The following is a 26,068-nucleotide window of genomic DNA, read 5'->3' on the forward strand; positions in this document are numbered from 1 at the left end:
CAGATAATTCAGTAGTTTCACTACGGAGGCTGTACTTAAGGCGTCATCATCATTGGTTTATTAGCAATATTATCGGTTCAATACACCACAAAAATGCGATACAAAGAAAAGATAGGAAGTTGTCGAAGCGACATGGAGTAGTCTATTGAATCAGATACCCACCTTGGCCTAGGCAATGTAAAGAGGAGGCATGCACACTCAATGAAAAGTAAAGAAGATAGTATAAAAAGGGCAAGTAGCAAGAAATGGGGTGGCATGTCATGGAAGGCGAGATCGATAGGTTAGTCGTGGTCCGGTAATGTTGAGGATGGACTAATTAATATTCACTGAGTTGAGTTTTATGAGTGAAATTATCAAAATACCCGCGTCAAAATCTCCTATATCCCGGCAACGAATATGTACTCGAGAATTGAACGTATTTTGGTCATTTTGTGTGTCGCCAACATACACCCTGCCATTCCAAGTATAGATGAGTAGCCGTCATGTGTCGGGCATTTGTCATAAAAGATGTTCCTATAACCCTCCTATCATTTTCAATCTGCAGGTTATTATAGATGTCAAGATCAGACCTTTAACAAGCTCAGAGGATGTTTCCATGTATACCGCGCCAGTAGCGAATCGTCGAACCACTGACCATCGTTCCGCATGAAGACCTTCTTTATTAAAGTCCCGGAATCTGCTAATCTCCATCTCAGCTACAAATCTCGCTGCCAGATATTCTTGAATGCTTTGGTGGCAGAAAAAGAATACGAAATCCCCTTGCATCAAACTGCGGCTGAGCAGATTTTCACCCGGAACCTTTGCCATTAAATCTTTAACGTCATCGGCGGACAGTTCAAAATGTTGTAAATCAGATATCTTGAAGACAACTCTTCCTTCTTGCATGCCTCGAAAAGACATCTCTTTCAGTTTGTTCACTACCGACGAGATGTCTTCTGATTTTCGTATGTTTTCTACGCCTTCAAGAGCTGCGATGATCCTATCGTACAGTTCTGTGATTGTAGCCGGAGGAGGCCTACGTGGATCTTTTCCCATTACAATCGCGGTTAAAATTAGGAAGACCGGTTGGGATATTATATGGAGCAATCGTGGCGACATCCTTTCAATTCGTTTCCAAAGGCAGACTCCGTTTTCTCCAAGAAGGGAAGTGAATAGTCCCTGTGCGTCTGGTAGAGTGAAACCATGCAGCATAATAATATCATGGGGTCTGGCTTTCTGCGGTAGCTCAGAGATCCTGAATTCCCTTGAAGTTATGAAAATTTTAACGTGCCGAAGGATATTCCGTGCTAAAATATTGTATAGGATTGTCCAGGTGCTTTCTATGTCATGATTTTTGATGGTTCGAATGTCTCTATGGTAAATATTGAACCTTGCTTGATCGAGCCCGTCAAAAAATATAACCGCATCGGATTGATTTTCAACTAACCATTTAAATGCCTGATTTTCTTCGCAATCAGTTTCGTAAAGACCACCGAAAAGAAATTTTGATGGCTTGATAAGGTTCTCGTCTTTAACATCCTTCAATTCAACATAAAGTATCATCTTCTTTTCGTTGAACAGTTTATGTATGTTTTCCCCAGAGGATAAACCCAGAGATTTTTTTACTAGTCTACGTGTAAGTGTCGTTTTACCTGATCCCGCTGACGCGACTATGGCTGTAATACCGACCGTTCCAGACGGCTGTAATTTTTCTCTCTGCCATATGGACGCCATTACCTCGTCAATTTGGATCGGTTTGTTTTCATTCTCATCCTGGTAGTTGAATCCGACTTCATTTACCAGTTGATTTTGTACAGCTACATCTCTTTCATAGCGACCTTTGTAGTAGTGGGCAACATCAACCTTTCGCATTTGCGGGTGAACTACAAAGTCTGTCTCTTGCAGCCCGTCGAGCTTGAATTCATCAAGAATACTGACCGAAGAGCGTTCGTCAGCACTATCGTTGACACTCTTTATAAGTCTGTCGACGTCTGCAACAAAATATTATGCGGTTTTAAAGAGTTGAATCAATTACAATATTTTAATTCAATTACAATTACAATTACAATTACTTCCTTGGATGTTTCAATTACATTACAATTACAATTACTCAGTGCTAAAAATATCAAATTACAATTACAATTACAATTACTGTTAAACATGTGCTTAATTACAATTAAAATTAAAATTACAATTACTTTTTTAAACAGGTAATTGATTCAGTAAAAAGGTGTTCCTTGACAACCGTAGTGTGGTGATTTGTATAGTCTTTTGTATTCAAGCCATCGTGCATCATGTAATCATTGCTTTTCTAATCATTAGTTTCCAATTCCTCTGTTACTTAAATCGCTACTGTTACTGGTACTGTTGTATTTGACGCCGAGATTTAAGTTAGTAAAAGCCAACGAAACAAGAGTCTTCTGTTTACTGGTACGACAATTTTACTAACTTAAATTGTATCTCGCTGCTTGGAGAAAGATCGCCTGTAGTAATGTCTGGAGAGAAGTATATTAAAGTTCCAACGTTGGACGTGTTACCAGACTCTGCAGATAGTGTGAAGATATTCTCTCATTGGGAGCGGATGTTGAAGAGTTTAATCGAAGCTATATCTGCTCTTTCAACTGATGTAAACAAGCTCGCTATATTTTCAGGTTATTTATCACCTGAAGTCTCCTCATTTATTGAAGAAATTGATGATTACGATGCTGCTATCACCGAGCTGCAGTCCCTTTACAAAAAAAAGAAAAACGAAGTCTACGCCCGACATCTGCTAGCAACTGCAACGCAAGAGGTTGGAGTTAACGTGTCAGAATTTTCTAGAAAACTGATGGCGTTGTCTAAAGATTGTAACTTCTTGGCCGTAAATGCTCAAAAGCATAAAGAGGAAGCTGTAAGAGACGCTTTCATCACTGGGCTGAGGTCCCCGGCAATTTGACAGAGATTACTGGAATGCGATGAACTAACTATGCAAAAAGCCTTCCAGACTGCGGACACGTTAGAAAGAGCCTAATTGTTCGCCAGCTCGTACAATGTCAACCCTCCTTCGTCTGATACCATCGCTTCTGCGGAAATCGCAGCAGTTCGGCAAAGCGATCCTGAACACGGGACAGATTTTACCGCGGCTGTAGAAAAGCCTGGAGCACCGAGATTACTGCGCAAATGCTTCTTCTGCGGCGGATCTCATGTGGCAGACAAGCCCGTTTGTCCTGCAAAGGACGTCGAATGCCTGAAATGCGGAAAAAAGGGGCATTTTGCAAAGGTATGTCGATCCCCTCGTTCATATGACATCCGAGCAACCGCCAGCATGCTTCTAGCAGGAGTTCCAAATTGTCTCTGGCGTGAGTCAGTAGTATATACGATCGGTCGCGAACTAACGTTTTTTGCATGGGGTAGTATAGGCGGGGTGGTGACGCGCCTGAAAACCGGGGGTGGTGATGCGCCTTTTTAGACCCCCCTCTCGGCGGTGATGCGCCATGTGTTCTTATGGATGCGGTCGTGATGCGCCATTGTGGCTTATGGATGCGGCGGTGATTCGCCGTGAAAACTCGTGGTCGTGACTCGTCTTTTTTGCTATAGGCTGCGGCGGTGATGCGCCATGTATTCTTACGGGATCTGTGGTGACTCGCTATGTGCTCTTATGGGTGCGGTCGTGATTCGCACTTTCAACCATCTCTCGCGTGGTGTTGAATAGTCACCAACAATAACCGCACAAACGGAAACGTGGCTTGCAAGAGGATTAAGTAGTGCGTGCGACCTATATTCCGAATGACCTGCGCGCTGAATTATTTCCCGTCCAGCTGTGTGCTACTATCGATTATTACACTAGACCAGTCAGTGTGAAATAGTTTGATCGTAAATTATGATATATGATGTCGTAGTTTAGTCGTGTCGAATGACCGATCGTGTTCTCTTTCCTCGCTATTGATTGCTAGCTGAATAATACTTTCAGATCGGATTATTCACACCTTCGCTGTTTCGCGCCTACAGAATAGTCTGCTGTTCACAGTCGCAACTTCATCGCGATAGCGCAATTTTCACACCTCGATCAGTAGAACAACACCGCGCTAACCCAGTTGTCGAAACACATAGGTCATACATTTTACGTGAAATGAAATATTGTATTGTGGTATACAAATATGCAAACTATTCTTTCAATTCAACAAGTCTAGTTAACGGATCGATTTTCAAGCTGCCGACACAGTTTTTAACACGAGTGAGTTGATATTTCTTCCCGGGTACGAGCGAGGCTTTGTTCCATTGATCCAAAACCACCTCGCCAGTATCATCCTTCAATGTAAAACTGTATAATTTCAACTCCTTTCCGGCACCAGAATTGACCATCTTCTCCTCTCGAGAAACACAAGTAGCGGCGATCGAGACGTATTCATCTTTATTTCCGTATACCGATTCACAGGTCAATAATGGGTATTCTTCAGTCGTATGTCTCGATTTTCCATGCAGAGTTACTGACGAAGCCCGACCAAGTAATACAGCGGGTTTTCCAGTAAATTTATCAATTTGAACCCAACCGGATTTGACCATGAGTTTTTTTCGTTTGGTGAATGCTTTCTCAATGTTCCCGAACAAATCACGATTGAAACACGTGAAAGATATCTCTTCGTTATTGCCATCGATGAATATACCTTTGAGATATTGGCTAACGCCACCTCTTTTGGGTGATGAGACGAATTTGACGCCGACGTGAAAATTTGAAGTTGCTCCGACTTGCATAGTGTTGACGCTGTTCGATGCCATATCGTTTGATAAAGTGGGAGTCATCAACAAACCCATCGATATTTATAGAATTAGGCACGTGGTATTGAGTGAGTTAACAGTCTTTGTATAATCCTGATGACGCGCGTGAATAGACTTGGATTGAAATAAACTTTACAGGAGTTCTGTAAGAAAGGATGCCGTTCACAAGTGACAAACGACACGAATGAATTTTCTTCTTACCCAGTCAATTATCAATGTACTGTAGTGAGTATTCAAGATGTCTGTTGCTAAATCTCTGTACACCGCTAGGGTACGTATGTCACTTTTCATCGCCGCAGTGCTTATGACACTAAAAACCCCATTCCAATCGACTCCGTATGATCGAATCTAGTTAACCAATGCGGTAAAATCACACTTTCGAACACGGCTCACGTTTTGTCCATGTACATAGAAATCTAGTACTCCGTGGATGAATTTTTCCGTTTCGCTCAATGTGGGGGTTGTCAAGTTATGATAGTAGAGAAGGTAATTCTCAATAATCGCGCTAGTTGCCATAACGAGTATATGTAACTATCAACTGAAAAAGTAAACCATGAGAATGACACCACAATGTGTTAAAATGGTGAAATACACCGCTCAGATTTCGAAAAAACAGATGTTGGCGGGTGCGTTTGACATGTGTGACACAATAAAATCGCCCGTTTCGCTAAACAGGAAATTCACTAAAGCGCAGTGCGCTGTGCGATTTTGAAAAACCAGATATCTGCGGCCGCGTTTTGATCTGTGACACACTAAATACGTCCGGTTCTGAAAGTTGGAAACGCGATCGGTTCTGGGGATTACGCAGTGCGTGCGCGACCTATATTTCGAATGATCTGCGCGCCGAATTATTTTCCATCCAACCGCGTGCTACTATCGAATTAAATCTATAAATAGCCAACACCACGATCAGATTGTTATACTTCGCTGTCGCAGACATAAACATTGGTTGGAGCAGTTAGATTAATTATTGTACAATGGCCGAGGCTCAGATAGATAATCTTGATAAATTTGGTTATGAACCAAATGCATTTGAATCGCAATTTGAAGAGAATGCGGATATCTTTGATGCGATTAATTCTGGTGATCTGATGACGTCTGATTTAAGAGTTGAAGCCACAGAACGCAACTCTACGACAACGATCGAAATGCAACCAAACCACGCAGATATAGCGCGTCAGGTGGGGCTGAAGTCTGTGAGTCGACGCAGACGGAGTCATGTTCGCGAGGAAGAAGACACACCACCAGAGACAGGCGACCAATACCAAGAAGTTGTATCCCAGAACTGGTAAGTGATAAAATCATATGTAGTGAATCAGAGTCGGCGCGTGTATAATATCCGAGTCATCGATCGTGAGATACCGGATGTTTTCCGCGATATCCAAGCGATATTTTTCTCAGAGTCGACTCGTTTCAAAGTGAATTTTGCGTATGGAATCATTTTACATAACATCGCGGCTGGGAGATTTCGGTATTTTCATGCGTCGGCGAACATCGATAGCGTATTAGAAGTCCCAGCAGCGATTACATCACTAGCTGAATGATGAATTTGTTGAATCTTTAACGTTGGAAACGGCACTAGATGTGTTACAAGACTCTCGACCAGATACAAAATACAGGGCAGTCTGTCTGGCTAATGTACAGTTTTACGTATACCCCACTGACGGTTTGTTGATTGGTTGAGCTGATATCGAAATACGATGCCGATGTGTCTTTTCATGATCTCAATCATTTTCATAGCGACCCAAGAAAATAATCCTGTCATTGAATTTTATTGAGATGTACTTGTATATATTGTGTGTGTGGTGTTATTGGGGTTTAATTGTACATTATGTTTGTTTAATATGATTTTTTTTGTATTGTGTGTTAATGTATCATTTGTTTTCCAGGTGGATAACATTATTTCATATCTCAAGTCGGTTATGTCATTAGATTTATATAGTTTACATATAGAGATCACATTGACACAGGGATTAAGGGTTTAATAGGTAAGTTATTCGGTGCGAATACTTTGATTTATGAATATAATTTGTTATTTATTTATCCACCAGACAAAACAAGCGTGGGATTAAAGAATTGAAACGGTGAGTTATTACTGTGTAGAACTATTGAGCATGATGTAATGATTTTGTTGTTGAACAGACAGAGCAAGCTCAAGTGGGATTCACAAGTCTACTGGTGAGTTATCTGTTATATTACTATGTTAGCGACATAGTTTGACGTGTTACTTGTTTAGTATAAAGATCCAAGGAAGATACCGAAAAAGAAACCCCATTGTAAGTAACAGTAGTTTAATATTCCCAAGTGTTGAATGTAGCCACGCGGTATCAATTTTACAGATGACTCGACACCTTTGGAATCATGAAGAACACGCACCGCCAGAGATCGATAACCAAAAGCAACAAATTACATCTCAGATCTGGCAAGCGGTGAAATCGTATGTAGTAAACAGTAGCCACGTGCGCAATACTAGCGTCAGCAATCGTAAGCGGTCGGATGTTTTCTAAGATACCCAATCGGTCTATCTGATCAACCCCCAGTTATTTGTATATCCTACCGATGGTTTGTTGATCGGTTGTGTCGGTATTAAACTCCCGATATGGCTTGCGAGAGCGAGATGTATCATGACATTTACACGCCGAAAGAATAATACTAAATACAAGGACAATCTGTGTGCTTTTCGCTGTATTGGTCACACGCTAGGTAAAGACACCAAAGCAATGGCCCAACAATTCACTTCGACATATGGTGTAAATGCAGAATCTGGCGTGACACTTGACATGCTGGATAATATTGAGGATTTGTTTAATGTCGCCATCTTCGTGTATACTAAGACTGAGGGTAAAGCTGTCGCACTCCGTCGTAGTACGTTTGAAGCGAAACCTGTGTACTTACATTTAGAAAATGCACACTTCTGTCTCATTACTGACATGAGGCGATATATGGAGAGCTATCGATGTGATGTTTGTCAAAGATTTTTTTATGAGCAGCACGAATTGACCAGACACAAATGTACAACAGAGCCTGTTGAAGTGTTTCCCGGTGGCGTATATACACCTCCTCTGGCCATATTTGAAAAGCTTGATCTAGAAGGGATGTTTGTTCCTCACCAGCTTCGTTATTTCAAATACCGTATCGCGTTTGATATTGAGAGCATGTTCGAGAAGTGTGATATTCCAGATTCCTCCAAAACTTCGTGGGAGTGCAAACATATTCCCATTTCTGTTAGCATATCTTCTAATGTGGAAGGGTTCTTGGAACCGTATGTAATTGTCTCGAACGGTGACCCAAACGACTTGTGTGCGGAAATGGTTGATCATTTTCATGATATTCAAAGTGAGTCATTTAGGTTGTTACAGATGGAATATCAACACTACTTGGACATGCTCGAAACTAAAATTGCCGAAATGAAAGCACTCGATCCTTCCGAGAAAAAAATACCACTTGAACGTTTACAGGAGGAGTTTATGCGATATTTAAAACAAATCCCTGTTTTGTCGTTCAATGGTGGTCGGTATGACTTGAACTGTCTCAAAGAGTACTTGATGGGTTTACTCGTTGACGAAAATGTGAGTGTATTGAAACGGGGTAACAACTTCCTCTCTTTGACAACCAACAGACTTAAACTTTTGGACATTGTAAATTACTTGGCACCCGGGTTCTCGTACGATGCTTATTTGAAAGCCTTCAAATGTAGCGCCGCTAAAGGTCATTTTCCGTATGAGTTTCTGACTAGTTTGGAAAAGCTGGATTATACGAGTCTACCTAGCCACGATGAGTTTTACAGCTCGCTAAAAGGTCGTAATATATCCACAGCTGAATATGAAAACTGTTTGAAGGTTTGGAATGATAACAAAATGACCACTTTACGTGATTATCTCAAATGGTACAACGCAATCGATACTCATTACTTCATTGAGGGGTTAGAAAAACAATTTCAATCTTTCAAAAGTCAATTCAGTGTGGATATATTCAAAGAAGCTGTCTCCCTACCCGGGGTTGTATCGAGGCATCTTTTCAATAGCATTCCGCGTGATTTCACCTTGTTCAATGATAAACACCAAGATCTGGTTTCGCTATTCAGAGACAATTTAGTAGGCGGACCGTCGGTCATTTTCCATCGATATCAAAAACAGGGTGAAACTCGAATCAAAGAAGTTTTTTATAAGGAAAACGCACAGATTACCCAACATGTAACAGGGCTGGACAGCAATTCGTTATACTTTTTTGCTTTGAGTGAACCTAGTCCAACCGGTTTCCCGGTACATTGGCAACCACTCGATGCTGAGTGTACTAAATTCAAACCGGTGAAGACCGCACCGAAATGGGGGGAGACAGCAGCTCAATGGCTAAACTGGTATTCGTATACCCACAATGTACATGTCCACCATGCTTTTAATGGACCTGAAATCCGCGTAGGAGCTCGTAATTACCCTGCTGATGGGTTCTATCGTAATTCAGCTGGTCAAGGGGTAATCTTGTCTTTTCTTGGATGTCATTTCCATGCACATCAGTGCAGATTTGGCTGTGATGATTTGGAACGTCGAGAACGGACTAAACGTGTTCATGATTATTACAAAAGCCTCAATTACCAAGTCATATGTAAATGGGAATGCGACTGGCGCACGGAGAAACAGGAAAATCCTGATATTGTGCGATATCTTAATGGTATTCAACCACAATTGACTCGAGCCAAGTCTGTCACCGCACAAAAATTGATGGAGATGGTAATGACTGGTACATTCTTCGGATGTTTATCAGTTGATATTTTTACGCCAAAACATTTACAAAGGAAGTTTGTTGAACTATGTCCTATATTCAAAAATACGATGGTGTCTCGCGAGCATTTGACAGGTCACATGAAACAGTTCGCTATTGATCGTAAATTACTCCCCAAACCCACGCGCATGTTGGTTGCTTCATACTGGGGCAAGAAAATCTTGTTGACCTCCGACTTGATCAAGTGGTATGTAGAGCATGGGTTGATTATATCCAAAATTCATGAGGCGGTCGAATTCACAAAAAAGACCTGTTTTGACAGCTTTGCGAAAAATGTCTCAGACTGTCGACGTGCTGGGGACCGCGACCCCAGCCTAGAGATCATTGCCCTAACGCAAAAATTAGCTGGAAATAGCAGTTATGGCCGCGTCTTGATGAACCCACGTAAATTCAAACGAACGTCCTACTGTGATAAAAGCGAATTGGGCACCAATGCGAAGGATCGTTTTTTCGTGAAATGTGACGAATTGAACGCTGATCTATTTGAAATAACGAAGCGACCTAAAACGATCAAGTGGGGTAACTGTATTCAAGTGGGATTTTGGGTGTATAACAATGCTAAGCTCAAGATGTTGTCGTTTTTTTATGACTGCTTGTGTAAATATTTCCGTGACGAGTGCTTCATGCTATTAATGATGGCCACAGACTCCCTCTATCTTTTGCATTCAGCCTCATTCGACGATATTCTTATCCCTGAGAAAAGAGATGAATTTTATCTTGAATACGAGAACTGGTTTCCACGCTATTTTTGTGATGAGCACCGAACTGAGTTTTTGGCTGACCCGGTTTCTTTTGATCGCTCGAGGCAGTGTTGCAAAGATGCGTATGCGTATTACCTTCGTCAACCGGGTTTGATGAAAGTGGAGTATGAAGGTGGTACATCTTTCTGCGGTCTCCAATCCAAAAATTACTTTTGCGATGGACCAAAGAAAAAATTAGCTTCCAAAGGGCTCCAGAAATCCAATCAAATTGACTTCGAAAATTTTCTGGGTGTCTTGACATCTAAGGAAGCTACGGGGGGAGTGAACAAGGGGTTTCGGTGCAGAGATGGGGTGTCTATACGTACAAACAACAGCGTAAAACATTGTCCTATTTCTACGCCAAACGTCGAGTGCTCGAGGATGGTGTGTCAACCCTACCATTAAATGTGTAATTGTGTGTTATTGTATTTTATTTGTATATTCTGTGTGTTTGATTTACTTGTTTATTACTTGTTTATATGTTTGATTTACTTGTGTGTGGTAACGTGTCATTTGTTTTCCAGATTGATAACGCTATCTAAAGCCTGTCATGTCATTAGATTTATACACTTTACATGTAGAGATGATTACCTTGGAGTGGGAATTACCACAGTTCATGATTCTTGACTCTACCAACAACTCGCAACACCGATGATACCCGATTGATGAAAAGCAGACCACCAAAACTTGTGCTCCGTGGTGAGGTCTATAGTTTGTTATAGAAACACTATATTTTAAAGCGTTATGACCGTATTATGAATCCTCTTATGTGATTTATTATTTTACAGCTTGGGGTCAGCTGCTTGACGACCTGAAGCGTTCGTAACACTACAACTTCCATTGACGATGAGGAACAGATGAAGATTTCATAACCCGTGGAAAATTGTTAAATCGAACTCTACTGGGATTATATATTCCACTAGAACAAGATGACTACAACAGTGGATATTCCCAACCTTGTTGATATATAAACACATACACTTTATCGAGTTTTCAATAAACAACAAACAATGGAATTGATCCACCCATTCGCGTGTATTGTGAGTGGTCCTTCAAGAAGTGGGAAGACTACTTTTGTTGCAAAGCTGATTAGGCATGCCGCATCCATGATTAAACCAAGTGTATCCAGGGTCGTATATTGTTACAATAATTATCAGGAGGTTTTCAAGACGATGCATAATGTAGAATTCCACGCTGGTCTAGATATTTTAGAAGAGTTGAAGGTTTGCTCTGAAGACACCTTGATTATAGTGGATGATTTCATGACTGAGACAGCGAAAATTGCAGACTACTTTACAAGATTTTCTCATCATTCAGCCAAGACAATTTGTTACGTCACACAGAACCTGTACCACAAGGGTAAAGGGGCACGTGACTTGAGTCTTTCAAGCTCGTATATGGTGATTTTCAAGAATCCGCGCGACCAACAGCAGATCAGTTTTCTTGGTCGACAAATGTATCCAAACTCTAGATTTTTAACAGAGGCTTATCGTGACGCTGCTAGGCAACCTCATAGTTATTTATTCCTCGATCTCACGCAAGAAGCGCCTGAAAATCGACGAGTTATGACCAATATATTTCCTGGTGAAACCATGGTGGTTTATAGCCCGATGGTATAAATAGCCAAGCGCAGAGACGACTTTAAACTCAAAATGACCAAGGTACCAGCTCGGACACGGCGGCATATACCCACACTAGAGTTCCTACATAAAAGTAAACCCGAGATACGCAAGCAAATTATATCGGGGGCCAGCAAAGAATTGATCGAGTGTATATGCGATTGTACAAAGAACATTTTATACGGTAACATCCCTCTTTCAAAGTATAAAAGAAAGCGACTATCAGCTCATAAATGTAGTTTACGTCGACTTCTCAGGAAAGACATCCCTATTCGACATAAAAAACGTATGGTTAACCAGAATGGTGGTATGTTTATGACTCTATTATCAAGCATCCTACCCGTCGTCACTGGCTTACTCGGTAATCTTTTCAAAAAATGACTTCTTTCAAAAAAATCTTCATAACTCCGAACCCGATCAACGAGGTTGAAGCTCAGAAATTGAATTTGGATATCGATAAATGTATGAGCGACATATTACAGATGAACATACCCCAAGAACGAAAATTAGCCTTATATAACGACGCACTAAATCGTTATCAAACAAAACACGACACATTGAATCAACCGATGAAAATCGATATATCAGAACAAAGGAATCTATTTTCGGCTAGTGAGTTGGACGCACTGCGACGCCTGATCAAGGGTGAACCATCAAGGATTCCTAAACCTCACTCACCATCACCGAGTAGCCAACGAAGCAAAGTAAAGACCCAACATGCCAAGACGAAAAGTGGTCGTACACCCAAGACCCCGAGACGATACGGATGGGAGCCATACTAAATATTTCACGCCAGGGCTACCTGGTAGTTTCCGCGGCGCATACGTATTCTCTAGAGGGCGGAATAGAACCAAAGTCAAGGAGTTTCTTTCGAGCAAGGACGCGTACACAAAACATTTTCCCTATCGAAAGAAATTTAAGAGACCTAGGGTGATTACGTCCGGTCTCGGTGTTCAGTATCAAACCGATCTCATGCATATGCAAAATCTTTCAAAAGAAAACGATAATTTTAAATATGTGTTGGTGACGATCGATTGTTTCAGTCGATTTTTATATCTGTATCCACTCAAGAACAAAACCTCGCAAGGTATTATTCGCGGATTCAAGGAAATATTTAAGGATCGTATACCTCATGTTATTCAAAGTGATCAAGGTTCTGAGTTTACTAATCGTGCGTTTCAGACTTTCTTAAAAGAGAACAATGTGCGACATTTTCATACAAATAGTGAACTGAAAGCATCGATATGCGAGCGTGTTATTCGTACTGTGAAGCAAGTGTTATACCGTTATTTCACGCATAATAAGACTTTGAATTATGTCAGTGTCCTGTCTGAGATATGCCGGGGGTATAACACTACTTTTCACGTGGCTATAGGGTGTCCTCCAGCGGATGTTAATTATTCGAATCAAGAACAAATTTTCCATAGGTTATACGGTGACATGACCCCTAAAAAACCCAAACTAACTATCGGCACACCCGTCAGGATTTCGAAATCACGTGGTAATTTTGTAAAAAGCGCCTTGGCGAGTTGGACCGAAGAAATCTTTTTCGTATCTCAATGTCGTAAAGGTGACCCTCCTACTTATCAATTGAAAGACTACCATGGTGAAGTTATAGACGGTCGCTTTCAGCGTGAAGAGTTACAACCAATAACTAAAAATAATAATATTTACAATATCGAAAAAATCCTGTCTACTCGCAGGAAAGGAAAGAAAACGCAATATCTTGTAAAATGGTTTGGTTATCCGTCTAAATTTAATTCTTGGGTCTCGGATTTGTATAAATAGACACCGAAAATGTTGTTCAACCTAATTATGGATTCTGATTCCGTCTCATCTCGCATGTGTCAAGTCTCGAACAGTCTGAAAAACCAGATTGTGTTTATTGTACAGATTTGTATGTTAGTGTGTGTAATCGTGTTTTCATTATATCAAATTTCTGTCGGGGTGGATCGTGAGATATATTTAACGCTACTGTCTTCTTCACTTGGGTATCTATTACCGAATCCATCACCAATCGTATATGTTGAAAGAAACAATAAAATGTTGTTGACTCTACCTTCGAATGCGAGTTTGGATAAATTTCCGAATACTAGCACAGATTTTCAAACGGAACTTTACAAAGAATTAGAAATGAATCGCCATGAGCTAGGATTATGTGAGCTAACCTTCCCCAATGATTTTCAACCGCGAATTGAAGTGACAGCGAAAAGTATCGGTTTTGAATTTGTCGATGCGAATGGATACACCGATCGGTATTATATTCCCGAAGGCTCGTATTACAGCATCGGTGAAATGTTAGAATCGTACGAGAAATATTACATGGGGGACATTTTCATTTTACAAGGATTCGGAGACTTTAGAATCACATTCAGAAGATTAGTCACGAGTAAAAAAAGATACAAGCGGGGTGTACCCATAAATACCGATACCGCAGACTCTAGCGTCAAACACATACCCCGTACCACGCATGATTCACCCGAACCTTACGGATTGATACCACTTGGTTCTGTGTTGGATACAATAACATTTAGACGCGTTGTATCTCGTCGTCGCGGAGTGGTAGAATTTATCTTTACACCCGCGATAAAGTTGGAACGGATTGATAAGGTTTATGTGTATTGTGATCTGATACAACCAAGACCACACGGTAACAAGCTGCAACAACTTTTACGGGTGGTTACTGTAACCGCTAAACCGAATGAAAACCAAATCAACATATTCTCAAAACCATACTTCTTTGCTTTAGCGAGAAACAATTTTAGAACAATACGAATTTATCTACGTGATGCGGCAGGCAACCCTATTAAATTTCGAAAAGCACCAGTGACAGTAACCCTACGCTTCCGTCGTAGAGCTGTTGATTCAATATGAGTTACATCACGTTGTCTGGCACCAAAGGCGAATTCTCGGTGGTGTTACCGAATGAAATTATTTGTAATGAGCTTGCGTTGGTGGATATGAGTTTTGTCAGTGAATCTCTTGATCGAATTATAATCAATCGTGATCAAGCACTCTGGGAGCTACATAATGAGAAAGATCGAATAGTAGAAGCGTACCTAACACCACTTGGGAATTATGCAAACAACCTCGAGTTGACGCGAAGAATATTATCTGAAAGTTTCAAACACTGTTTCACCGAAAGAATCAACGATGAACTTTTCCGAATTCGTTACTCGAAACGTATCACACTCCACCCCACGGATATATTCACGAATTATTTCAGTGTAGTTGATCAAGTGTCGACACCAGTATGTAATGTCACGTCGATCAAACCTAAACCAACTCAACCCCACCACAGATATCTTTTTGTGTATATGAATGTACTACGACATCATCCGGTGGGTGATTACATGAGTCAATTGCTTTGTGTGATCCAAGTAAATAAAGAGACGTGTATGAGACAAGAAGTTGTATATGAAAAACCGTTTTATTTCCCAGTGTCGATTAACCACGTCCGCGATATAAAAATCACCATCCGGGACCAATACGGTCAGTTAGTACATGATATAGAGACCACATTGACACTCCACGCACGATGAAAATAGTGACGTTAACCACTTCTATGCTTGGTGTTGATTTTGAACACAGACTACTCACCATCAACAACATCCCGACGAGGTATTGTGAATTAGCCCTCATGGAGATCGATTTCTCTTTAACCGAACCGGTGATTGGTCAATATTTGTTTGTGTATTGTGATATTATTCACCCTCACTTACTTGGAGATACGTTAGCGCGTTTATTACGAGTTATACCGCTGACACCCGGTGATGTCACGCATAATTGGGTAGCGACAAATCCGTATTATTTCCCTGTTTCAAAAGATGTTGTAGATTCTGTATGTCTTTACCTCGGGGATGAGTTTGGGGAACCTATAAATATAATAAGTCGTTCATTGCAAGCTACATTTAACATTAGGAAGCGATTATGAAAGTTGTTTTCACGTGTGATCATCATTCTGTCCATCGTCATTATAACCAGACAGGTGATGGTTATGGATATTTTAGTGGTGGAGTTCAAGCCGGTTCCGGTATCGGGAGTTTGTTTAAATCACTCGGTCGTTTAGTGACACCTATTGCGAAATACGCTGGCGGTCAATTGCTACGGACTGGAGGTGAAATAGCGAGAGATCTATTACGGGGTAACTCGATCAAGTCTAGTGTTGTCAAGAGAAGTAAACAAGCTGGCGGTCGAGTGATTGATAAAATTTTAACCCCAAAAGCTATAAAAAGGAAAAAAACAAAGTCAAAGAACACTTCATCCAAACGTCGTCGTAAACAACAGGATATATTCGACTAAGAACTATGTTGATGCACGCGGGTTCCAGAGAATGCCATAACTCGGGATTAAACATATTTAGTATACCCCACACACAAACCAGTATTGAGGAATCGCAATATGTCGTCGTCAAACCCCATAGTTTAGGTAATGTCATGGAAGTACAATTACCAAGGACGGATCGATATATGGATCTACAAAACACGTTCTTGAGATTACGTTTGAAGCTCACTAAACGCGATGGAACTGATTTAGCAAACGATACACAAGTGGGCCTGGTCAATAACATGTTGGATTCTCTTTTCAAACAAATCGATGTAACTATTTCAAATGAGGTTATCACAAATTCGGATAATTGTCATGCGTACAAAGCTTATATCTCCCGGTTGTTGAATGATACACATGGTGCCTCGGAGAGTTTTGTGCAAGGACAAGGTTTTTATAAAGATGTCGCTGGATCTATGGATGTTCTTGGTGCAGCAAATACTGGATATGTTAAACGAAAAGACCTTACAAAAAACAGCACTCCGTTAGAGTTGATCGGAAAAATTCGAATGGGTCTTTTTGAACAGTCTAGATGTATGTTGGATAATGTCGACATGAAATTAAAATTTACACGTAACGAAGATAATTTCTGTCTGCTTGGTGACGCGGAAGATGTACAAATTGTTTTACTCGAAATGGAGGTGTATGTCAAACAGATGAAGATCGCTGAAAGTGTAAGCTTAGCACACAAGTCTGTATTACAGAAGAATACTGCCAAGTACCCCTGGATACGCTTACAAATGTCGACTCATACATTCGCCGCGGGTTTGTCGAAAATTGATAGAGAGTTAGTTAGCGGCACCATGCCAAAGAAGATCGTAATTGGTTTAGTTGAGACCACGACATTTAACGGTGTTCGAGCCAAAAATCCATTCAACTTTAAACACTTTGATGTTCAAAATCTTTCGTTAAGTGTGGACGGGCGACAAATTAACGGACGCGAATTTCATTTCGATTTTGATAAACACGGCGGACTCGAAGGTTATATGACACTATTCTCTCAGACAGGTCGCTGGGAATCCGAGGCACCTTTAAATATTTCACGCAAAGATTATGTCAATGGGTACACTCTTTTTGTGTTTGATTTGACACCTGATAATAGTTTGGGATGTTATCAACTTCATAAGACAGGAACTGTGCATCTGGTTTTGACTACATCGAAGCCTTTACCAACCTCCGTAACCTTGTTATGTTTGAAGGAGTTTCAACATCTTCTACAACTGAATCAAAAAAGACAAGTCGTCGAAATATGAATACGTCTGAGATCGATGATATTCTCTATAACCACCCTGACACACAAAGTCTATATCTAGGAACTTATCCAGTAGATCAGTTACCGAAGAAACCAACTAGCGGAAAATTCGCTATCACCATTAATTACGATGAGTCGAGTTTGCCTGGGTCTCACTGGGTGTCTATATACAGAGATGACGATACTCATTTTCATGATTCGCTAGGCTTCGGACCACTAAAACCTCAGATAATCGAATTCCTGGAGCCGGATGAATTTTCAGTGACTGGGAAACAGTTACAGAGTAAAACTTCAGATGTGTGTGGAGATCATGCTATCGCATTCTTGATAAAAAGAGCTCAAGGGTTTTCAACCGAGGAATACTTGGATAATTTTGGCGATGATAAAAAAGTGAATGATACGATTGTACGTGCTTCTGTGAAGAGTTTGATTTCAGAGTAATAAACGAATGTGTAAATGTGTATACTTGTGATTCTTGTTGTGGTTGTGAACAGCAGACTATTCTGTAGGCGCGAAACAGCGAAGGTGTGAATAATCCGATCTGAAAGTATTATTCAGCTAGCAATCAATAGCGAGGAAAGAGAACACGATCGGTCATTTGACACGACTAAACTACGACATCATATATCATAATTTACGATCAAACTATTTCACACTGACTGGTCTAGTGTAATAATCGATAGTAGCACACAGCTGGACGGGAAATAATTCAGCGCGCAGGTCATTCGGAATATAGGTCGCACGCACTACTTAATCCTCTTGCAAGCCACGTTTCCGTTTGTGCGGTTATTGTTGGTGACTATTCAACACCACGCGAGAGATGGTTGAAAGTGCGAATCACGATCGCACCCATAAGAACACATAGCGAGTCACCACAGATCCCGTAAGAATACATGGCGCATCACCGCCGCAGCCTATAGCAAAAAAGACGAGTCACGACCACGAGTTTTCACGGCGAATCACCGCCGCATCCATAAGCCACAATGGCGCATCACGACCGCATCCATAAGAACACATGGCGCATCACCGCCGAGAGGGGGGTCTAAAAAGGCGCATCACCACCCCCGGTTTTCAGGCGCGTCACCACCCCGCCTATACTACCCCATGCAAAAAACGTTAGTTCGCGACCGATCGTATATACTACTTGCGTCATGCACAGCTAAAATTCATAAATTACTTGTGGGCGTTCTATTAGACTCGGGCTCTTTCGAAAATTATATGGACGAGTTGGTAGCCATTAAACTAGGATTTCTGCCACGAGGTCAGTCCACTACTATATCACTCGCGTCCAAGACAGCGACAGCCGAAGTTTCCGGCACCTTTACTGTTGCTTTCGAAATGCTATCTCGAAACTATGTGGGTGTCACATTCGGGGTGGTTAAGGATTTGTGCGCTGATGTAATTCTTGGTCATGATTTCATGAAGAAGCACAAGAAAGTCATCTTCGAGTTTGACGGAAACGAAGAACCGCTGACAATACAAAGTCGATCGTGCGCTTTGTCCCCTGCTAAGGCAGAGCCTCTTCAGTTATTTCGGTTCCTAGATTCCAATTGCAAGCCTATCGCCACCCCATCAAGAAATTATAGTCGCGAAGATCAATCGTTCATCAAGGACGAAGTTAATCGCTTACTCGAAGGAGGAATAATTGAGCCTTCTCGTTCTCCTTGGCGTGCTCAAGTATTGGTTACGAAGGTTTCCAGGCACAAGAAAAGACTTGTAATTGATTATTCGCAAACCGTAAACAGGTATACTCCGCTTGACGCGTATCCCTTGCCAAAAATTGAAACTATCGTAAATGAAGTGTCGAAAGGTAAAGTATATTCGACTAGTGATTTGAAGTCTGCTTATCACCAAGTCCCGCTATCTTCATCTGACAAGCCGTTTACCGCTTTTGAAGCTTGCGGCTCCCTTTATCAGTTTTGCAGATTGCCTTTCGGTATCACCAATGGAGTGGCTGCTTTCCAACGTTTTATCGATTCGTTCATCGACGACTACAGTTTGAAGGGGACTCTGGCTTACTTGGACAACATCACTATATTCGGCAAAGATGCCGCGGAACACGACGCGAGACTTCAAGCTGTCCTCAAAGCCGCATCTGATTGTCGACTAACGTTGAACGAGAACAAATCCGTCTATAACGTGAGTGAATTGCGTCTATTGGGTCATCTGGTGTCGCACGGATCCATTAAACCCGACACAGATCATCTGAAACCGTTGATTGAGTTGCCACCCCCTAAATCGGATAAAGAGATGAAAAGGATCTTGGGTATGTTCGCATATTATTCAAAGTGGATTCCAAGCTTTTCTGATAAAATCAAACCAATGCTTAGCAATTCAGTTTTTCCACTTAGTGGGCCTGCCCTGACCTCATTCAATGTTCTGAAGGAAGACTTGATAAACGCATCCCTTTGTTATATTGACGAATCTGAACCGTTTGAAATTGAATGTGATGCGTCCAACAACGCTATTGCTGCTATTCTCAGTCAGCGAGGTAGACCTGTGGCATTTGCCTCGCGAACATTTGCTAAAAGTGAACTAAATTATCCTGCTGTCGAAAAAGAAGCAGCCGCAATCATGCATGCTATAAGAAAGTGGGGGTACCTTTTACATGGTCGTAAATTCCGATTGATAACTGACCAAAAGGCCCTGTCGTTCATTTTTCAGAAAAAGCATCGCAGTAAAATAAAAAACACTAAATTGACACTGTGGAAGCTGGAACTTAGTGTTTTCGACTACGAGATTGTTCACAGACCAGGAGTAGAAAATATTGCGCCTGACACCATCTCTCGGATTTGCAGTCTAACGGCTTTGTCCACTGATTTACGCGAACTTCACAACATTTTAGGACATCCGGGCATCCGTAGGTTGAGTCATTTTGTTAAATCTAAAAACCTACCCTATTAAAAGGAAGACGTCAAAAAGGTTTGTGGTAGCTGTAGACAATGCTCCGAATTGAAGCCTAGATTTCTCAACAACAACGAGCATCATAAACTTGTCAGAGCCACTCGCCCATGAGAACGCATCAGCATGGACTTCAAAGGCCCCGTGGCTGGGAGAAACAGGTTTTTATTGATTGTTGTGGATGAATACAGTCGGTTTCCTTTCGTGTTTCCATGTCGTGATATGTCTACTCCAACCGTGATGCGCAACTTGAAGACGCTGTTTTCTCGCTCGTAGGAGTTCCCGAATATATCCATAGCGATAGAGGAAGCTCTTTTATCTCCAGAGATTTGATTACGTTTTTAACCAAACGTGGTGGCGCTACTAGCAGGTCTACTCCGTATCATCCTACTGGTAATTCTCAGTGTGAACGCATCAACCAAACGATTTGGAGAACAATCAAATTGATTCTTGCTACGGAGCGGCTGCAGGAATCTGCGTGGGAAATGGTGTTGAATGATGCGCTACATAGCGTGCGATCGCTGCTTTGTACAGCTACAAACGCAACACCACATGAACGATTTTTTGGTTTTCCTAGACGCTCGATGATTCGACCCTCGATTCCTGATTGGTTACTTTTCGCCTACTCTGTGCTGTTGCGACGTTTCCATCGATCTTCGAAGTCTGAACCGCTTTGCGACCCGGTCGAGCTGCTTGATGTGAATCCTAAGTACGCGTTAATACGCCACGAAGATGGAAGAGAGTCCACCGTGTCCGTGAGAGACTTGGCTCCGAACCCTACCACCATCGATGTGGAGAGACCGGAAGCGAGAGCCGATACGTCAAGGACTGAAATGATTCCGACATCGAATGATCGTGCCGAGGCGTCGGATGATAAAGAGCCCGAGAATGAGACGTCGTTATTAAAGGACAATTCGTCGGATACGCCAATGACGCGCCGATCTAATAGGGTTAGAAAGTGTCCGGAATGGTACGGCGACCGCGTAAAGTGATTTTGATGTGATAATGTGCCAATTTTGTATTCAATTTTATTTGGTGGGGGAGATTGTGGTGATTCGTGTAGTCTTTTGTATTCAAGCCATCGTGCATCATGTAATCATTGCTTTTCTAATCATTAGTTTCCAATTCCTCTGTTACTTAAATCGCTACTGTTACTGTTACTGTTGTATTTGACGCCGAGATTTAAGTTAGTAAAAGCCAACGAAACAAGAGTCTTCTGTTTACTGGTACGACATAGCGACATAATTAGCAACAATCTCAAACTCTTCATGTTTCATTCCTGATATGCAGAATAACCTTTAATAAAAAAAAACTCGAACTCGTCCTAATCATGAGTACTGAAAACTTCGAGCACAGAAAAATTTTTCAAGCGACTGTTAAGAACCAAAGGTTTGAACAACAAACAGCGAATAGGCTACAGGACAGTCAATGAAATGTAATCAAACGATAAGGCTACTCAGAGGTGAGTCAGGATAATGAAATGTAATTGGTAAGGCGTTAGCGATAAGGATGATACCGATAAGGTGCGTAAAATTAAAATAAATGCAAAAGGAAAGAACCTCATGATAACAAAGAATTACAATATTTTGGTTTGCATTTACATTTTACTTGCTCGGAAACTGTTAGATTGCATTTGATGAACATTATGGTGCGAAAAATTTCTGGCCCCATTAAATTTGGTAACATTGGGATAACATCTCTACAAATGCGTGATCAAGTTTGATGAAGCCTTGGTTGGAAATATTAATATTTAGTTTAGCCCACTGGTTCTCTAACATCTTTAGACACGCCCCCCCTTCCTTTATGACAGTGAATCTTTCGTGCCCCCCTTATCGTCATAGCACACAATGAAACAAGAAAGTTAGCAACATATAGTTTGCCGTGGTATGGAAGGTTATGACTGTTGATGAGAGAATTCTCCAATACGAAATTCGGACTATACACCGAGCAACAACCATAAAACGGAGGTGAATCGGGCAAAGCGCGGAAAAGATTTCAGTTCATTGGAGCGTCGCGTCCCGTTCAGATGCTTTCACGCCGCCCAAGGGCGCACGCCCCCAGTTTAAGAACCACTGGTTTAGCCTACATTGTAATTCACAAAGTTTTCTGTTGCTACTGAAGTATGGGAAACAGTTTAGCGTGACTGAATTATCTTGTTATAACGCCGCACGCATAGAACACCGATGTAAATAAGCTAATTATTACATGTGGTGACTGTTTACTAAGGCCTTAAGGCCCATCATCGTTATCCTGGGTCGTACTGGATTTTCACTGGTGCGACGAATAATGATTGATTAAATGATGATTTTATGTTGTGATTGTCAGGTTTCCATGAAAATGCAATTGAGATTGTAATTGAGCAAACTTCTGATCAAATTACAATTACAATTACAATTACACAAAATAGAAATGCTTCAATTACAATTACAATTACAATTACATGAAAAAATGTAATAATTACATTCAGCTCAATTACAAATTACAATTGATCCAACTATGGTGTTAAACGCATTCGCGCTCAGCTAGTAACTATATAAATATAAAGGTAAAATAGCTCTCGTCTAGTTTTTAGATCGCAGAGTTTGGACGGATAAATATCGTGGCAGTCTATAGAGAGTGCGGCACACAACATATGGGTGAGACAAAGCTAATTTATTGCATCACCGAATCAACCTCTGCATTAAAATTCATTGTCTTTCGAAATGTGGGCAAAAGTCATTCTTTGGCTCGTAGGAAGTGATATATTTACGATCAATTGCTATTGTTCAATGTTGAATGTCGGCCCTTATTGAACCGACTCGTCCTGCGCTGTCCGCCACGACACCAATGGACGTGGGTTCGAATCCCGGTTCTGACCAACTTCTGCGTGTCGGAGGTATCTCTGGGCTCATCATCGCCGACCTCACTACTACGTCGGTGCACTGAAAGTGAGTTGTGCTACAAGTCGATAGCAGAGACCACGATTGGGACGCATGGGAGCGAGGGAGAATGAAGAAATACGGAGAAAGAGATGAAAAGACGTTTCCAAGAATACAAAAAGCAAAGACGCTGAACATTATGAAATTCGTGTCGTGAAGCACCAGGCCTAAAAAGACGATAAGCTCCACTGTGATGGGCCCAATATACATAATACTTACCATAAGAGTGCAGTTTCATATAGGCTTTTATTTTAGATGCAGATGATAGCGACTATAGCACGTGGACATTTCGTGTAGCATTTGACAGAAAGTAATAAACATGATCATAATAATTTTACCGGTAGATTGCTGACTCTTCAAACTCATTGCTCGCTGTATTAGTTGAGACAGGAACAATGTAGAATCTCGATGCTCGCCTGCGTTCGTATGACTTGCTTCGAGGTAGAAATTATTGGTGGTTTCATTGACGACATTGTGATTCCCGGATATCACATTCATCCGTGAACCTATGATACTCTGATCGACATAATCAGCTTTTGCCAACTGCGCGGTGTTGATGCTTTGTTCTGTGACCAATGATCAGCGTTCAATCATATCATTTTATAAATGAGACAATGTTGAAATTGCATGCTATAATTAATATATAAACTTCCAAACTAAGATTGTGGTTCTGTTGAGGTCGATTTCTTTCCATTTTGCAAGTTGTAGCGTCTTTCTAAAAAAGCTATTCATAGTAGCCATTGCTGGTGACGAGTAGAAGTACCAAGTGGAAATACTGCCACAAATCCATATACACAATAACAAGTAGAAGATGCGCTCTTTCAGACACAGAAAATCGGTTCAAGTATACAACCAGAAACTGACGGCTCTAGAAGTAATCAGATACGTACTACGTAGTTTGTAGGAGTAACTCTATACTTTTATTTATCTATAGACAGTGATAGTTTTTGAATATTTGTGTCCAACACAAAATTTTTAATGACGTCGAAAATAATTGTAAATTTCCACATTCTTATACTCTGCACACAGGGATGCGATTCTATCCAAATACTCCATCTTTCTTGAAAAATTGTAAGACGCAAAAGGAAAGCCGTTGCTTTCAAAAGTTGCTGCTGAAGTAGTGGAGTGGAGGAAGTCGGCTATAGCCGGAAACGTAACCACTTGAGTACATAGTGTGCGCAGAAAAAACTTTTTGAGGTGCTCCGAAAAAGTATATGTATTTCGTTACCAAACAGTTCTGCTTTCCATCAAGCCAATATCAATAGAGGTGTAATTTATAAACGCGGGTAAATCAGTCTGTATAGTAAAGATTTCAATTGTAAATATACCTGTCAGTTGATCTGTAACTGAATTTTGAATAACGTGTTTCCGTTTGGAACCAGATGCAGTCAGTAATGAAATACAAAAGTTTCGTCGCCAGATCATCTTATTCTGTGCTTCTTATTATTATCCTGTCACTTCTATACATCATCAACATTCTTGTTGGATTCCAAATTTCCAAAGTATTATCATTCAAATATTACGAACTAGTTAGTAAAGTATTGATCAATTCACAATATTTTTCAAGTTTAGTCGAATGTCAAACATTACGCTACACGACTTGCGTTTACCCTAGAACTTGATGTTTGAAAATATGGTTGGCGGTACTAAACTTGAGTATTGCTTTCACAACTACATTCATTGCAGTAAAGAATTTATTAACTCGAAGACTTTTCGTGTGCCCCTTATCGAGAGTTAACGGCACAATAATAAGCATACAGAGAGAGATTCAAACGAAAACCAAAAAGGCAAAGTATGACGTAATAATACAATAATAAAAAATTAACGCTAGGCAAAGTTAGCTGTACCGGTAGTCATAACCAAAGAATATAGAATATAGAATTCTTTGGTCATAACAAGAGACGAGAGAAAATCAAATTATAGGCCTACTATAATACACGGAAGACAACACACCGACAAATAGCGGTATATATTAATGGGAAATTTTGAGATTATATGGATACTCTTTCTGCCGACATAAATCCGGATTGGTCAATTTTATTATGGTTGACTCCAAGACAGACAGATGGAAGGCAGATCTGCCTTCCGGTCCTGATCCGGATTTATGACGGCAGAAAGAGTTTCTATATAATGTCAAAATTTCCCATTAATATATACCGCTATTTGTCTGTGTGTTGTCTTCCGTGTATTATAGTATAATTTGATTTTCTCTCGTCTCTTGTTATGACTACCGGTACAGCTGACTGCCTAGCGTTCATTTTTTATTATTGTATTATTACGTCATACTTTGCCTTTTTGGTTTTCGTTTGAATCTCTCTCTGTATGCTTATTATTGTGCCGTTAACTCTCGATAAGGGGCACACGAAAAGTCTTCGAGTTAATAAATTCTTTACTGCAGTGAATGTAGTTGTGAAAGCAGAACTTGATGTGTGGGGTGCTTTTCTTCTTTGCCAGAGAGTCAATGTGACGGTTATGTCAGGTTAAGACAGGTTATGGGTTACCATGATGTTATATTTGTCCTAAGTGTAAAGCAGTTCCAGTAATACTCCCGCTACTCGTCACAGTGTCACTGAAATGATGCGTTCGCTAAGTGAGATGTCAGGTCGATGATACACAAAAATGAACAATACTGATATAGCTTTCACTGGGACCTGATTTATTAACTTGCTACCAACACACCAAGCATATAAATATAGCCTTTAGACTCGTAATTTACCATTAAATCAAAAGAAAGGATAAATATTTCCTAACTATTAAAGGATCATAATCACAATCAAAATAATCAGCGGTTCTATTAAG

At 40.8% G+C, this 26,068-nt stretch overlaps 1 protein-coding gene across 1 annotated transcript in view; it reads right to left on the reverse strand.

Moving 5' to 3' along the window:
* Positions 1-26,068, reverse strand: part of LOC145457938 (uncharacterized) — a 50,352-nt gene that overhangs the window by 19,888 nt on the left and 4,396 nt on the right. Inside the window, exons 4-5 of the mRNA XM_080336233.1 lie at positions 23,608-23,835; positions 570-1,970 (exon numbers count right to left, since the gene is read on the reverse strand). Coding sequence (XP_080192359.1) covers positions 570-1,970; positions 23,608-23,835 — 1,629 coding nt within the window. The remainder of the gene's footprint in view (positions 1-569; positions 1,971-23,607; positions 23,836-26,068) is intronic.

Source organism: Botryllus schlosseri, chromosome 2, assembly GCF_051294905.1.
Source record: "Botryllus schlosseri isolate E-star chromosome 2, Bs_hap1, whole genome shotgun sequence".
Classification (NCBI taxonomy): Eukaryota; Metazoa; Chordata; class Ascidiacea; order Stolidobranchia; family Styelidae; genus Botryllus; species Botryllus schlosseri.